This window comes from Pristiophorus japonicus, chromosome 2, assembly GCF_044704955.1.
Source record: "Pristiophorus japonicus isolate sPriJap1 chromosome 2, sPriJap1.hap1, whole genome shotgun sequence".
Taxonomy (NCBI): Eukaryota; Metazoa; Chordata; class Chondrichthyes; family Pristiophoridae; genus Pristiophorus; species Pristiophorus japonicus.
The window spans coordinates 369,892,620-369,910,722 of NC_091978.1; the positions used below are offsets into that span (position 1 = coordinate 369,892,620).

An 18,103-nucleotide genomic window follows, 5' to 3' on the forward strand; every position below is an offset into this window, starting at 1 on the left:
CTGCGTAAGACCTTATATATCTGCTTTAAACAGACGGACAGGGGTGTCCCGCTGTAACAGGGATCTAGACGACAGACAACAACTTGCTATGTAGCACCTTTAACATAGTAAAACGTCCCCAGGTGCTTCACAGGATCATAATCAGACACAAATCTGACACTCAGCCACGTAAAGAGATATTAGGACAAGTGACCTTGGTCAAAGAGGTAGATTATACGGAGCGTCTTAAAGGAGAGAGAGGCGGCGAGGTTTAGGGAGGGAATTCCAGAGCTTGGGGCCCGGGCAGCTGAAGCCATGGCTGCCAATGGTGAAACGATGGAAATCAGGGATGCACAAGAGGGCAGAATTGGAGGAGCCAGACATCCCGGGGGTTGTGGGGCTGGAGGAGGTCAGAGAGATAGGGAGGGCGAGGCCAGAGAGGGAATTGAAAATATGGATGAGAATTTTGAAATCGAGGTGTTGCCGGACCGGGAGCCAACGTAGGTCAGCGAGCACAGGGTGTGATGAGTGAGGGGACTTGGTGCGAGTTAGGACACGGGGCAGCGAGCACAGGGGGTGATGGGTGAGCGGGTCTTGGTGCGAGTTAGGACACGGGGCAGTGAGCGGGACTCGGTGCGAGTTAGGACACGGGGCAGTGAGCACAGGGGGTGATGAGTGAGCGAGATTTGGTGCGAGTTAGGACACGGGGCAGCGAGCACAGGGGGTGATGGATGAGCGGGTCTCGGTGCGAGTTAGGACACGGGGCAGTGAGCGGGACTCGGTGCGAGTTAGGACATTCCACAACAGTCTTACCCAGTCCTGTACTTTCCTACGTCTCACCCAAAGTACAGCTGGGGTTGGTTTTAATATCTCCACCTGGGCAATAACTGGGCAGAGCCCATCCCCACTCTACAACCCACCCAACTCATTCCATCGACATCAGTGTAACAAGAATCAGGCGTGTTAGATAACCGAAGAGCTGGCAGATCCAGAAGTTTAACATTATTCCAAGCGTCTGGGGTCAGTGTAGCCCCCTCCCATAGTGTCAGCTTCCATCAAGGGCTCAAATCCTAGGCTTGACCTACTCTCTCCTTCCCCACCTCTCCCCATCTCTTTCCTTCCCACTCTCCCTCCTCCCTTCCTCATTCCCTCCATCTCTCTCCTCTTCCTTTTCCCCTCTTCCATCTACTCTCCCCTTCCTTCTTCCCCTCTTCCATCTACTCTCCCTCACTCTCTCCTTCCTCGCTCCCTCTCCACTCCTCTCTCTCCTCCTTCACCCCTTCCCCTCCTCCACCCCTATCTCCTCTCTCCCCTTTCCTCCTCCTCTCCATCTGTCCTTCCATTCTCTTCCCTTCCTCCCTAATTCTCACACTCCTCCCTCCCCTCCCACTCTCCCCTTCTCTATCCCCCCTTCTTCCCCTCTCTCCTCCCCCCACTTCTTCCCTCTCTCTTTCCCTTCCCTTCTCCTTCCCTCTCTCTCTCCCTCCCCTCTCTCTCTCCCCTTCTCCTGCTCTCTCTCTCTCTCTCTCCCTCCCCTTGTCTCTCCCCTTCTCCTGCTCTCTCCCTCCCTCTCTCTCTCCCCTTCTCCTGCTCTCTCTCTCTCTCCCCTTCCCCTTCTCCTGCTCTCTCTCTCTCTCTCTCTCTCTCCCCTTCTCCTTCCCTCCCCTTCTCCTGCTCTCTCTCTCTCTCTCCCCCCTTCTCCTGCTCTCTCTCTCTCTCTCTCTCCCCTTCTCCTTCCCTCCCCCTCTCTCTCGCTCTCCCCCCACCCCGCTCACCTTTCAGCTTGAGGCTGTACTCTGTGCGGTCAGACTGGCTCCTCCGCAGGTTGCTGCTCTTGTCATCCTCCGCTGGCCCCGCACTCTCGGCGATGATGGTGTCGGTGCGGCGCCGCTCCAGGATGTAGAGCCTGGGTTTGAAGAAGCCGAGGTTCCTGCGCTTGGCCCCGGTCCCGGGAGCGCCGGCAGTGTCCCTGCCGTCCATCGCCTTGCAGCCGCTGAGTGAGGAGTGAATGAGAGAGCCCGGACTGTGTACCTGTCCCAGGCTCCTCCCAGTGCCCACCTGCACACGCAGTCTGGGCAAACTCCAACAACTCGCTGCCTCGCTACCTGTTGCTGCAATACAGGCACACTCGCCTTTTGCAAACTTGAATTTGTGTATTAGACCCGTGTGCTGCATTTAAATGTGTACTTACAAAAAGCTCTGAGCTAGAGGTGTTCAAAATAATGAAGGATTTTAAATAAAGCCAAATTATGATCGAGTAAATAAGGAGAAACTGTTCCCAGGGGCAGGAGGGTCGGTAACCAGAGGGACACAGATTTAAGGCGATTGGCAAAAGAACCCGAGGGGGAGATGAGGAGAATGTTTTTACGCAGCGAGTTGTTGTGATCGGGAACGCGCTGCCTGAAAGGGCGGTGGGAGCAGATTCAATAGTGACTTTCAAACCGGGAATTGGATAAATACTGGAAAAGGAAAAAAACTGCAAGACTATGGGGAAAGAGCAGGGGGGAGTGGGACTGATTGGATCGCTCTGTCACAAAGCCGGCACAGGCTCGATGGGCCCAATGGTCTCCTCCTGTGCTGTATCATTCTATGATTCTATAAATTCGAAACATTCAAACATTCAGGAACTGCTTCACAGCTCATTGATGTGATGTGTTAGAAAACTTAAAAAAGATCTGGAACTCCCTCCCTAAACCTCTCCGCCTCTCCACCTCTATTTCCTCCTTTAAGACGCTCCCTAAAACCTACCTCTGTGATCAAGCTTCTGGCCACATGTCCTAACATCTCCTTATGTGGCTCAGTGTCAAATTTGTGGCTCATTATGTTCCTGTGAAGCGCCTTGGGATTTTTTTATTAATTTAAAGGTGCTATATAAATACAGGTTGCTGTTGTTAACAGTCACATAAGTAAACTGTAGAATTAGTGCAAGGGCGTAGTGCGAGTGAGCTAAAGCACTTAAATGTGATGCCCTCTAATTGGAATATCTACCTGCATATACCTGGAGAGTGTAGTCATGAGTATGACCTACTCTCTAAACAAGTACATCAAGCTTCTATAGGTTTAAAAAGTAATTGGGCTTCCAGGAAACCCTCTAAGCACCTTTTCCTACATAACAACTTCGAAAAGCAAAATACTTCAGTTAATGGAAATCTAAAATAAGAACAGAGAATACTGAAAATACTCAGCAGGTCAGGCAGCATCTGTGGAGAGAGAAACAGAGTTAATGTTTCAGGTCGATGACCTTTTGTCAGAAGTGGAAAAAGTTATAACAGGATTTAAACACGTGCATGGGACAGGGAAAGTGCGGAGTGGAGGAAAGAACACAGACCTTCCCTTTTGTTCTTTCCTTCTCTCCCCCTTTCCCTGCCTCCTACACTTGCTTATAAACCTGTTACATCTCTAACTTTTTCCATTGACCTGAAACGTTAACTCTGTTTCTCTCTCCACAGATGCTGCCTGACTCAAAGTATTTAATTGACTGTAAAACGCATTGGGACGACCTGAGGTAGTTATAAAAAAAAAATAAAGAAAGATTTGCTTTTATATGTCAGAAGAGTCAGAAGGTTGGGAATTCAAGTCCCACTCCAGGTACTTGAGCACATAAATCCAGGCTGACACTCCCAGTGCATTGCTGAGGGAGGGCTGCACTGTCGGAGGGGCAGTACTGAGGGAGCGCTGCATTGTCGGAGGTGGCGTCTTTCGGATGAGACGTTAAATCGAGGCCCCATCTGCTCTCTCAGGTTCCATGGCATTATTTTGAAGAAGAGCAGGAGAGTTATCCCCGGTGTCCTGGGGCCAATATTTATCCCTCAATCCATATAACAGAAAACAGATTATCTGGTCATTATCACATTGCTGCTGTGCGCAAATGTGTGTTTCCTACATTACCTACATCTTCCTACATCTTGGTCTTAATTGCAAAGGGGATGGAGTATAAAAGCAGGGAAGTCTTGCTACAGTTACACAGGGTATTGGTGAGGCCACACCTGGAGTACTGCATGCAGTTTTGGTTTCCATATTTACCAAAGGATATACTTGCTTTGGAGACAGTTCAGAGAAGGTTCACTAGGTTGATTCTGGGGATGAGGGGGTTGACTTATGAGGAAAGGTTGAGTAGGTTGGGCCTCTACTCATTGGAGTTCAGAAGAATGAGAAGTGATCTTATCGAAACGTATAAGATTATGAGGGGGCTTGACAAGGTGGATGCAGAGAGGATGTTTCCACTGATAGGGGAGACTAGAACTAGGGGGCATGGTCTTAGAATAAGGGACTGCCCATTTAAAACTGAAAGGAGGAGACATGTCTTCTCTCAGAGGGTTGTAAATCTGTGGAATTCACTGCCTCAGAGAGCTTTGGAAGCTGGGACATTAAATAAATTTAAGACAGAAATAGACAGTTTCTTAAACGATAAGGGGATAAGGGGTTATGGAGAGCGGGCGGGGAAGTGGAGCTGAGTCCATGATCGGATCATGATCATCTTAAATGGTGGAGCAGGCTCGAGGGGCCATATGGCCTACTCCTGTTCCTATTTCTTATGTTCTTATGTTCTTATTACAAAAGCGACTACACTTCTGAAAGTACTTCATTGGCTGAATAGCACTTTGAGATGTCCAGAGGGTGTGAAAGGCGCTATATAAATTCAAGTCTTTCTTTTCTTTCTATATAGCGCCTTTCACGACCACCTGATATCCCAAAGTGCTTTACAGCCAATGAAGTACTTTTTGGAGTGAAGTCACTGTTGTAATGTGGGAAACTCAGCATCCAATTTGTGCACAGCAAACTCCCACTAAACAACAATGTGATAATGACCAGATAATCTGTTTTCGTGATGTTGATTGAGGGTTAAATATTGGCCCAGGATGCTGGGAAAACTCCCCCGCAAAGTTTTTCTTTCAGTAAGCGTCTTGAATGTTTTACTACATTAAGATTGTTGCATAAATGCAAGTTATTGTTTTAAACTCGGAGTGACTGGTGTTATACTGCATGCCATGTCAAACCCAAGCAGTATGAGACGTCCCTTCCTGAGGGAAGGGAGAGAGTCTCATACTTTTTCTTAGACAGTCCCCCGGAGTCGAGGATGACTTGCTTCCACACTATGAGTTCTAAGGTGACTGATGAGACCAATGTGGGACCTACAGTCTCTGTCTCAGGTGGGGCAGACGGTGGTTGGAGGGAAGGGTGGGTGGGGTGCTTGGGTTGCCATGCGCTCCTTCCGCTGTTTGCGCTTGACTTCCGCGTGCTCCCGACGAAGAGACTCGAGATTAGGAAAAGGGGAGGTGCAACGAGACCTGGGTGTCATGGTACATCAGTCATTGAAAGTTGGCATGCAGGTACAGCAGGCAGTAAAGAAGGCAAATGGCATGTTGGCCTTCATAGCGAGGGGATTTGAGTACAGGGGCAGGGAGGTCTTACTGCAGTTGTACAGGGCCTTGGTGATACCACACCTTGAGTATTGTGTGCAGTTTTGGTCTCCTAATCTGAGGAAGGACATTCTTGCTATTGAGGGAGTGCAGCGAAGGTGCAGCAGACTGATTCCCGGAATGGCAGGACTGACATATGAAGAAAGACTGGATCGACTAGGCTTATATTCACTGGAATTTAGAAGAATAGAAACATAGAAACATAGAAACATAGAAAATAGGTGCAGGAGTAGGCCATTCGGCCTTTCTAGCCTGCATTGCCATTCAATGAGTTCATGGCTGAACATGCAACTTCAGTACCCCATTCCTGCTTTCTCACCATACCCCTTGATCCCCCTAGCAGTAAGGACTTCATCTAACTCCTTTTTGAATATATTTAGTGAATTGGCCTCAACAACTTTCTGTGGTAGAGAATTCCACAGGTTCACCACTCTCTGGGTGAAGAAGTTTCTCCTCATCTCGGTCCTAAATGGCTTACCCCTTATCCTTAGACTGTGACTCCTGGTTCTGGACTTCCCCAACATTGGGAACATTCTTCCTGCATCTAACCTGTCTAAACCCATCAGAATTTTAAACGTTTCTATGAGGTCCCCTCTCATTCTTCTGAACTCCAGTGAATACAAGCCCAGTTGATCCAGTTTTTCTTGATAGGTCAGTCCCGCCATCCCGGGAATCAGTCTGGTGAACCTTCGCTGCACTCCCTCAATAGCAAGAATGTCCTTCCTCAGGTTAGGAGACCAAAACTGTACACAATACTCCAGGTGTGGCCTCACCAAGGCCCTGTACAACTGTAGCAACACCTCCCTGCCCCTGTACTCAAATCCCCTCGCTATGAAGGCCAACATGCCATTTGCTTTCTTAACCGTCTGCTGTACTTGCATGCCAACCTTCAATGACTGATGTACCATGACACCCAGGTCTCGTTGCACCTCCCCTTTTCCTAATCTGTCACCATTCAGATAATAGTCTGTCTCTCTGTTTTTACCACCAAAGTGGATAACCTCACATTTATCCACATTATACTTCATCTGCCATGCATTTGCCCACTCACCTAACCTATCCAAGTCGCTCTGCAACCTCATAGCATCCTCCTCGCAGCTCACACTGCCACCCAACTTAGTGTCATCCACAAATTTGGAGATACTACATTTAATCCCCTCGTCTAAATCATTAATGTACAGTGTAAACAGCTGGGGCCCCCGCACAGAACCTTGCGGTACCCCACTAGTCACTGCCTGCCATTCTGAAAAGTCCCCATTTACTCCTACTCTTTGCTTCCTGTCTGACAACCAGTTCTCAATCCATGTCAGCACACTACCCCCAATCCCATGTGCTTTAACTTTGCACATTAATCTCTTGTGTGGGACCTTGTCGAAAGCCTTCTGAAAGTCCAAATATACCACATCAACTGGTTCTCCCTTGTCCACTCTACTGGAAACATCCTCAAAAAATTCCAGAAGATTTGTCAAGCATGATTTCCCTTTCACAAATCCATGCTGACTTGGACCTATCATGTCACCTCTTTCCAAATGCGCTGCTATGACATTCTTAATAATTGATACCATCATTTTACCCACTACCGATGTCAGGCTGACCGGTCTATAATTCCCTGTTTTCTCTCTCCCTCCTTTTTTAAAAAGTGGGGTTACATTGGCTACCCTCCACTCGATAGAATGAGAGGGGATCTCATAGAAACATACAAAATTCTGACGGGATTGGACAGGTTAGATGCAGGAAGAATGTTCCCGATGTTGGGGAAGTCCAGAACCAGGGGTCACAGTCTTAAGGATAAGGGGTAAGCCATTTAGGACTGAGATGAGGAGAAACTTCTTCACTCAGAGAATTGTGAACCTGTGGAATTCTCTACCACAGAGAGTTGTGAGGCCAGTTCGTTAGATATATTCAAAAGGGAGTTAGATGTGGCCCTTACAGCTAAAGGGATGAAGGGGTATGGAGAGAAAGCAGGAATGGGGTACTGAAGTTGCATGATCAGCCATGATCATATTGAATGGTGATGTAGGCTCGAAGGCCGAATGGCCTACTCCTGCATCGACTTTCTACGTTTCTATGTTTCTATGTTCGGCGCCTTCTCGGACATTCCTCCTCCACTTTGAGCGGCCTTGGGCCAGGGATTCCCAAGAGTCGGTGGGATTGTTATATTTTCTAAAGGAGGCTTTGAGGGTGTCTTTGAAGCATTTTCTCTACCCATCTGGGGCTCGCTTGCCGTGTAGGAGCTCCGAGTAGAGCACTTGCTTTGGGATTCTTGTCTCGGGTGTGCAGACGATGTGGCCCGCCCAACGGAGGTGGTCGAGTGTGGTCAGTGCTTGGATGCTGGGGATGTTGGCCTGATCGAGAACACGGACGTTGGTGCATCTGACCTTCCAGTGGATGTGCAGGATCTTGCGGATGCAGCGTTGGTGGTACTTCTCCAATGCTTTGAGGTACCGGCTGTATCACTACTGCTATGTAGACCATGAGATTGGTGCTGGGTTTGATGTCCTTGTCTTCAAACACTCTTCCTCAAGCAGCCGAAGGCTGCACTGATGCACTGAAGGCGGTGCCGGAGGGGCAGTACTGAGGGAGTGCCGCACTGTCGAAGGGGCAGTACTGAGGGAGTGCCGCACTGTCGAAGGGGCAGTACTGAGGGAGTGCCGCACTGTCGAAGGGGCAGTACTGAGGGAACGCCGCACTGCCAGAGGGGCAATACTGACAGAGTGCCATACTGTCGGAGGGGCCATACTGAGGGAGCGCCGCACTGCCGGAGGGGCCATACTGAGGGAGTGCTGCACTGTCGGAGGGGCAGTACTGAGGGAGCGTCGCACTGTCAGAGGTGCTGTCTTTAAGATGAGAGATGCCCTCTCAATGGACATAAAAAGTACTGTGGCACTATTTCGAAGAAGAAGAGCAGGGGAGTTATCCTCAGTGTCCTAACTGATATTTATCCCTTAACCATCATCATCGTCATCATCATCATAGGCGGTCCCTCGAACGAGGATGACTTGCTTCCACATGAGTTCACAGATGTTTCAATGAAGGAACGATGTTCCAGTCCTGAACTCCAGGCGTGAAAGATGCCTGTGGGTGGATTTTTTTAACGTGGGGTGACCGTTGCACACCAGCCACCACACGGGCTTGACAGAGCGAGGTCTTGGTCCAGTGGCGAGGGTTAACCAGGACGACTGGAGACCAGCTCTGCTGCACGGACCTAGTGTGCTCACATATCGCAGTGTGGGCTGGTCCGTGCTGCCCCTGGGCCCTCTCCTCTCCTGGGCCCTGTACCCTCATTCGCTGCAGCTCCGCCACGATCTCTCGCCGCTCCTCTGCACCAAAAATTCACCGCATGTCTGCCATGATCCCTTGCCGAATCTCTGCCACGATCTCTTGCCACTCCTCTGCACCAAACATTCGCCGCATCTCCGCCACAATCTCTCGCCGCTCATCCGCCCTGACCTTCCAGCTCCTCCGCTGTACCTGGGCCCCGCCGATGCTCCTGCCCACGCTCCAAACGGCGACCTGGGTTTTGATGACATCACCCAGTCGCCCACCGCAAAATCATTGCACACTTGGAACGGCTCGCGCTGGAAGTTGTTGTGGTACGCTCTTTTACTGCCCGACCTGCGGAGGTATTCTCTCGCCGCTCAACCAACATCACTAAAAAAACAGATGATCTGGTCATTTTCACATTACTATGTGTGGGAGCTTGCTGTGCGCAATTTGGCTGCCACATTTCCCACATTACAACAGTGACTACACTCCAAATGTACTTCATTGGCTGTAAAGCGCTTTGAGATGTCCTGAGGTGGGGAAAGGCTCTAACTTCATTTTTTCTAAATCCTAAACCAACACAATATTGAGCACATCAATAACGTGAGCTAAAAGCAAATGAATGAATCATCAGTTTAAACCTTGGATTTTCCTCTTCCTGGTGATGTTGCAGCAGGTCTGAATTTCCATACACTCCTGTGACATTACGGCAATCCTGATATATTTTCCCTGTTCAGGGGGGGCAGAGGCCTGGATTGAGCCAGTCAATGTCACCGAACAACATCTGAGAAAGGGGCGAAGGACCTTACATGGGCAGCAGATCCCTGAAGACAACAGCAGCCCTCAAGATCTCTGCCTCTTGCTCAACCCCCGATTTCCATCGCTCCACCTTTGGTGGCCGTGACTTCAGCTGCCTGGGCCCCAAGCTCTGATACTCCATCCCTAAACCTCTCCACCTCTCCTCCTTTCAGACGCTCCTTAAATTCTTCCTCTTTGACCAAGCTTTTGGTCACCTGTCACCTTCTTTAGCTCGGTGTCAATTTCTGCCTGATTAAACTCCTGTGAAGCACCTTGGTCCGTTTCACTACATTAAAGGACTCAGGAGGCCGCCAATGGTGAAGCGATGAAAATTGGAGATGCGCATGAGACCAGAATTGTAGTAGCGCAGAAATCTCGGAGGGTTGTTGGGCTGGAGGAGATTAGAGAGATAGCGAGTGGGCAAGGCCATGGAGGGATTTGTATGGGACTGTCCAGTCACCTGAGAACTCACTTTGAGAGTGGAAGCAAGTCTTCCTCGCTTTTGAGGGACTGCCTATGAAAGATGAAGAAAAGGAGGGATTTGAACACAAGGATGAGAATTTTAAATTCAAAGCATTGTTGGACCGGGATGCACCACAACTCTTTGAAGATAGGAAAACTTGCTTCCACTCTAAAAATGAGTCCTTAGGTGGCTGAACAGTCCAATACGAGAGCCACAGTCCCTGTCACAAGTGGGACAGACAGTGGTTGAAGGAAAGGGAGGGTGGGACTGGTTTGCCGCACGCTCCTTCCGCTGCCTGCGCTTGGTTTCTGCATGCTCTCGGCGATGAGGCTCGAGGTGCTCAGCGTCCTCCCGGATGCACTTCCTCCACTTAGAGCGGTCTTTGGCCAGGGACTCCCAGGTGTCGGTGGGAATGTTGCACTTTATCAGGGAGGCTTTGAGGGTGTCCTTGTAACGTTTCCTCTGCCCACCTTTGGCTCATGTGCCGTGAAGGAGTTCCGAGTAGAGTGCTTGCTTTGGGAGTCCCGGGTCTGGCATGCGAACAATGTCACCTGCCCAACGGAGCTGGTCGAGTGTGGTCAGTGCTTCAATGCTGGGGATGTTGGCCTGATCGAGGACGCTATTCCGAGGACTGCCTATGAAGATTGAAGATAACCAGGATAAAACAGAGTATAAGAAATCTAATACTGTGGAATACCACAGCTGACAAAGAGTCTAGACGAGTTTGGGGAGAATGAGATGTTAAGTGTTGCACTTTGCATAATGTTTGTGCTGTTGGGTGAAGGCAAAAGAGAGATTGAGATGGGAAATAAAATGATTGGCACCTTTCTGTCTACAGTCATCTCTGTAAACATATCTTCCCTCATCATCGTCATGGTAAAGATACAGGTGGAAACTCCTATTAAAAGGCACTTGTACCCTGGAGGATTGCAGCCATCAGCACGTTCTCTCTCAATTGGCCAAACTCTAGTGTAAATGAACCAACCCGAAGTAAATCAGCAACACTGCAGAGACCCATGCAAATGTGGGTCAGTAGCTACTGTAACAATGGGACCTACTGTAACAATGGGACCTACTGTAATAATGGGACCTACTGTAATAATGGGACCTGCTGTAACAATGGGACCTACTGTAATAATGGGACCTACTGTAACAATGACACCTACTGTAACAATGGGACCTACTGTAATAATGGGACCTACTGTAATAATGGGACCTGCTGTAACAATGGGACCTACTGTAACAATGAGACCTACTGTAACAATGGGACCTACTGTAATAATGGGACCTGCTGTAACAATGGGACCTATGTAACAATGGGACCTACTGTAATAATGGGACCGACTGTAATAATGAGACCTATGTAACAATGAGACCTATGTAACAATGGGACCTACTGTAATAATGGGACCGACTGTAATAATGAGACCTATGTAACAATGAGACCTATGTAACAATGGGACCTATGTAACAATGGGACCTGCTGTAATAATGGGACCTATGTAACAATGGGACCTGCTGTAATAATGGGACCTATGTAACAATGAGACCTACTGTAATAATGGGACCTATGTAACAATGAGACCTACTGTAACAATGAGACCTACTGTAATAATGGGACCTACTGTAACAATGAAACCTACTGTAATAATGAGACCTATGTAACAATGAGACCTGCTGTAACAATGAGACCTACTGTAATAATGGGACCTACTGTAACAATGAGACTTACTGTAATAATGAGACCTATGTAACAATGAGACCTGCTGTAACAATGAGACCTACTGTAATAATGGGATCTACTGTAACAATGGGACCTGCTGTAACAATGGGACCTATGTAACAATGGGACCTGCTGTAACAATGGGACCGACTGTAATAATGGGACCTATGTAACAATGGGACCTATGTAACAATGAGACCTGCTGTAACAATGGGACCTATGTAACAATGGGACCTTCTGTAACAATGGGACCTATGTAACAATGGGACCTATGTAACAATGGGACCTATGTAACAATGGGACCTTCTGTAACAATGGGACCTATGTAACAATGGGACCTGCTGTAACAATGGGACCGACTGTAATAATGAGACCTGCTGTAACAATGGGACCTATGTAACAATGGGACCTTCTGTAACAATGGGACCTATGTAACAATGGGACCTATGTAACAATGGGACCTGCTGTAACAATGGGACCGACTGTAATAATGAGACCTGCTGTAACAATGGGACCTATGTAACAATGGGACCTTCTGTAACAATGGGACCTATGTAACAATGGGACCTACTGTAATAATGGGACCTATGTAACAATGAGACCTACTGTAATAATGGGACCTATGTAACAATGAGACCTACTGTAATAATGGGACCTATGAAACAATGAGACCTGCTGTAACAATGGGACCTATGTAACAATGGGACCTATGTAATAATGGGACCTATGTAACAATGGGACCTGCTGTAACAATGGGACCGACTGTAATAATGAGACCTGCTGTAACAATGGGACCTATGTAACAATGGGACCTTCTGTAACAATGGGACCTATGTAACAATGGGACCTACTGTAATAATGGGACCTATGTAACAATGCGACCTACTGTAATAATGGGACCTGCTGTAATAATGGGACCTACTGTAATAATGGGACCTGCTGTAACAATGGGACCTACTGTAATAATGGGACCTATGTAACAATGAGACCTACTGTAATAATGGGACCTATGTAACAATGAGACCTACTGTAATAATGGGACCTATGTAACAATGAGACCTACTGTAATAATGGGACCTATGTAACAATGAGACCTACTGTAATAATGGGACCTATGTAACAATGAGACCTACTGTAATAATGGGACCTATGTAACAATGAGACCTACTGTAATAATGGGACCTATGTAACAATGGGACCTGCTGTAATAATGGGACCTATGTAACAATGGGACCGACTGTAATAATGGGACCTATGTAACAATGAGACCTACTGTAACAATGGGACCTATGTAACAATGGGACCTTCTGTAACAATGGGACCTACTGTAACAATGAGACCTACTGTAATAATGGGACCTATGTAACAATGGGACCCGCTGTAACAATGAGACCTACTGTAACAATGGGACCTACTGTAACAATGAGACCTAGTGTAATAATGGGACCTGCTGTAACAATGGGACCTATGTAACAATGAGACCTACTGTAACAATGGGACCTACTGTAACAATGAGACCTACTGTAACAATGGGACCTACTGTAACAATGAGACCTAGTGTAATAATGGGACCTGCTGTAACAATGGGACCTACTGTAACAATGGGACCTATGTAACAATGGGACCTACTGTAACAATGAGACCTACTGTAACAATGAGACCTATGTCATAATGGGACCTATGTAACAATGAGACCTACTGTAACAATGAGACCTATGTAATAATGGGACCTGCTGTAATAATGGGACCTATGTAATAATGGGACCTATGTAACAATGAGACCTATGTAATAATGGGACCTATGTAACAATGAGACCTACTGTAACAATGAGACCTATGTAACAATGGGACCTTTTTAACAATGGGACCTACTGTAACAATGAGACCTACTGTAACAATGAGACCTATGTAATAATGGGACCTATGTAACAATGAGACCTACTGTAACAATGAGACCTATGTAATAATGGGACCTATGTAACAATGAGACCTATGTAATAATGGGACCTATGTAACAATGAGACCTATGTAATAATGGGACCTATGTAACAATGAGACCTACTGTAACAATGAGACCTACTGTAATAATGGGACCTATGTAACAATGGGACCTATGTAACAATGGGACCTGCTGTAACAATGAGACCTACTGTAATAATGGGACCTATGTAACAATGGGACCTATGTAACAATGGGACCTGCTGTAACAATGAGACCTACTGTAATAATGGGACCTATGTAACAATGAGACCTATGTAATAATGGGACCTATGTAACAATGGGACCTATGTAATAATGGGACCTATGTAACAATGGGACCTATGTAATAATGGGACCTACTGTAACAATGGGACCTATGTAATAATGGGACCTATGTAACAATGGGACCTACTGTAATAATGGGACCTATGTAACAATGGGACCTACTGTAACAATGGGACCTATGTAACAATGGGCCCTACTGTAACAATGGGATCTATGTAACAATGGGACCTATGTAACAATGGGCCCTATGTAACAATGGGCCCTATGCAACAATGGGACCTACTGTAACAATGGGCCCTACTGTAACAATGGGATCTATGTAACAATGGGACCTATGTAACAATGGGCCCTACTGTAACAATGGGATCTATGTAATAATGGGACCTATGTAACAATGGGACCTGCTGTAACAATGGGACCTATGTAACAATGAGACCTACTGTAATAATGGGACCTATGTAACAATGGGACCTGCTGTAATAATGGGGCCTATGTAACAATGGGCCCTACTGTAACAATGGGATCTATGTAACAATGGGACCTATGTAACAATGGGACCTGCTGTAACAATGGGACCTATGTAACAATGGGACCTACTGTAATAATGGGACCTATGTAACAATGAGACCTACTGTAACAATGGGACCTATGTAACAATGAGACCTACTGTAATAATGGGACCTATGTAACAATGAGACCTACTGTAACAATGGGACCTATGTAACAATGAGACTTCCTGTAATAATGGGACCTATGTAACAATGGGACCTACTGTAACAATGGGACCTATGTAACAATGAGACCTACTGTAATAATGGGACCTATGTAACAATGGGACCTGCTGTAACAATGGGACCTACTGTAATAATGGGACCTATGTAACAATGGGACCTACTGTAACAATGGGCCCTACTGTAATAATGGGACCTATGTAACAATGAGACCTGCTGTAACAATGGGACCTTCTGTAACAATGGGACCTATGTAACAATGGGACCTTCTGTAACAATGGGCCCTACTGTAACAATGGGATCTATGTAACAATGGGACCTATGTAACAATGAGACCTACTGTAATAATGGGACCTATGTAACAATGGGACCTGCTGTAACAATGGGACCTGCTGTAATAATGGGACCTATGTAACAATGGGACCTTCTGTAACAATGGGACCTATGTAACAATGAGACCTATGTAACAATGGGACCTATGTAACAATGGGACCTATGTAACAATGGGACCTACTGTAACAATGGGACCTGCTGTAACAATGGGACCTGCTGTAACAATGGGACCTACTGTAATAATGGGACCTGCTGTAATAATGGGACCTTCTGTAACAATGGGACCTTCTGTAACAATGGGACCTGCTGTAATAATGGGACCTACTGTAACAATGGGACCTACTGGACTTGCTTACTTTGTGTTCTGGAAGGCTGGTGTCCTTACACTGTTCTATGTGGTTCCACTGCTCAATCCTGGCAGTAGATTTGTTGACCCACCAAATGACTGCCTGCCTCAGGAAAGTGAGGGAGATGTGGGCTGGGGGGTGGGGTGGGGTCTGTGTAGGCTGGGGGTGGGGAACCCCTATCATTACACGGCGGGGTAGGGGGTGTGTGGGGTAGGGGTGTGTGGGTTGGGGGGTTGTGGGGTGGGGGTGGGTTTGGGGTTGGTGGAGGGTGAGGGGGGATGGGGGTTGGGGAAGTGTGGTCTGGGGGTGGGGAACCCCTATCGTTACACAGCGGGGTTGGGGGTGTGTGGTGTAGGTGGCTGAACAGTCCAATACGGGAACCACAGGCTCTGTCACAGGTGGGACAGATAGTCATTGAAGGAAAGGGTGGGTGGGACAGGTTTCTGCATGCTCTCGGCGTTGGGACTCGAGGTGCTCAGCGCCCTCTCGGATCCACTTCCTCCACGGAGGGCGGTCTTTGGCCAGGGACTCCCAGATGTCGGTGGGGATGTTGCACTTTATCAGGGAGGCTTTGAGGGTGTCCTTGTAACGTTTGCTCTGCCCACCTTTGGCTCGTTTACCGAGAAGGAATTTCGAGTAGAGCGCTTGCTTTGGGAGTCTCGTGTCTGGCATGTGGACAATGTGGCCTGCCCAGCGGAGCTGGTGGAGTGTGGGCAGTGCTTCAACGCTGGGGTTGTTGGCCTGGTCGAGGACGCTAATGTTGGTGCGTCTGTCCTCCCAGGGGATTTACAGGAGCTTGCCTCCAAATAACACAAAAGGCGAAAGGAAACGAGAGAGAGAGGATTTTAACAGGGTGGGGGTGGGGGGAGGGGAGTGGAATTCATCTGAACAATTTCATGAACCTGTTCGTGTACCTCAGAAAAACTCACATGCAGCCAAATTATCAATGCCCATTGTGAATGCCGTTACTTGTTACCGTGCAACCTGTCAGTGCCAGGCTAACCGTTGACCCTTTTCTCGTGCCCTTGGGCCCTTCTCAGCATTAAGACCCTCCAGAAGAAGGCACCTCGGAGGTGGACGGTCATCCTGAGGGGCGCAGGGGGTGAGGGTGGAGGTCCACCTAGTGCCCCATCCCTGCTGAGTGCGCACAGGGAGTTTGGGAACCTGGGTGGGTGAGTGAGAAGGGTCCGTCTGTGGTCACACACCCAACCCTCGTCAGCAGGAAAAGGTCATGGTGGCAGGGACAGCCGAGGAAGAAAGAATGATTTACATTCATATAGCACTTTTCACGACCACCAGATGTCTCAAAGCGCTTTACAGCCAATGAAGTACTTTTTGAAGTGTAGTCACTGTTGTAATGTGGAAAATGCAGCAGTCAAATTGTGCACAGCAAGCTCCCACAAATGTCAATGTGATCATGACCAGATAATCTGTTTCTGTTATGCTGATTGAGAGATAAATGTTGTCCCAGGACACCCCTGCTCTTCTTCGAAATAGTAGCCATGGGATCTTTTAAGTCCACCTGAGAGAACAGACGGGGCCTCGGTTTAACGTCTCATGTGGCACTCGCCCAGTCCTGGCTCTCCGACAGTGCGATGCTCCCTAGGTCGTCATCATAGGCAGTCCCTCAGAACCGAGGAAGACTTGCTTTCACTCTTAAAATGAGTCCTTAGGTGGCTGAACAGTCGAATATGAGAACCACAGTCCCTGTCACAGGTGGGACAGACAGTGGTTGAGGGAAGGGGAGGGTGGGACTGGTTTGCCGCATGCTCCTTCCGCTGCCTGCGCTTGATTTCTGCATGCTCTCGGCGACGAGACTCGAGGTGCTCAGAGCCCTCCCGGATGCACTTCCTCCACTTAGGGCAGTCTTTGGCCAGGGACTCCCAGGTGTCGGTGGGGATGTTGCACTTTATCAGGGAGGCTTTGAGGGTGTCCTTGTAACGTTTCCTCTGCCCGCCTTTGGCTCGTTCGCCATGAAGGAGTTTTGAGTAGAGCGCTTGCTTTGGGAGTCTCATGTCTGGCGTGCAGACAATGTGGCCTGCCCAGCGGAGCTGATCAAGTGTGGTCAGTGCTTCACTGCTGGGGATGTTGGCCTGGTCGAGGACGCTAATGTTGATGCGTCTGTCCTCCCAGGGGATTTGCAGGATCTTGCGGAGACATCGTTGGTGGTATTTCTCCAGCGACTGGCCCTCTGCCAGTGCAGCGCTCCCTCAGTACTTCCCCTCCGACAGTACTGCACTTCCTCAGTACTGCCCCTCCGACAGTGCGGCGCTCCCTCAGTACTGTCCCTCCGACAGTGCAACACTCCCTCAGTACTGCCCCTCCGACAGTGCAACACTCACTCAGTACTGCCCCTCCGACAGTGCAGCACTCCCTCAGTACTGCCCCTCCGACAGTGCAGCACTCCCTCAGTACTACCCCTCCGACAGTGCGATACTCCCTCGGTACTGCCCCTCCAACATTGTAGCACTCCCTCAGTACTGCCCGTCTGATAGTGCGATGCTCCCTCAGTACTGCCCCTCCGACAGTGCAGCGCTCCCTCAGTACTGCCCCTTTGACATTGCGGCGCTCCCTCAGTACTGCACTGGGAGTGTCAGCCTAGATTTATGTGCTCAAGTCTCTGGAGCAGGACTTGAACACACAACCTTCTGCCTCAGAGGCGAGAGTGCTGCCCACTGAGCCACGGCTGACACAATCTACTGGTTATGAACTTGCAGCTCTTGTTACCATAAGCTGTTTTGTTAAGGGTCAGTTCGCATGCAATGTTTCACGAGCCCAGC

General features: G+C 48.3%; 1 protein-coding gene across 1 annotated transcript in view; it reads right to left on the minus strand.

The window, feature by feature from the left end:
- The window catches only part of arhgef38 (Rho guanine nucleotide exchange factor (GEF) 38), a 107,178-nt gene extending 105,219 nt beyond the window's left edge, over positions 1-1,959 (minus strand). Inside the window, exon 1 of the mRNA XM_070862543.1 lies at positions 1,755-1,959. Within this exon, the coding sequence (XP_070718644.1) occupies positions 1,755-1,959 (205 nt within the window). The remainder of the gene's footprint in view (positions 1-1,754) is intronic.
- Between the last annotated feature and the right edge of the window lie 16,144 nt (positions 1,960-18,103).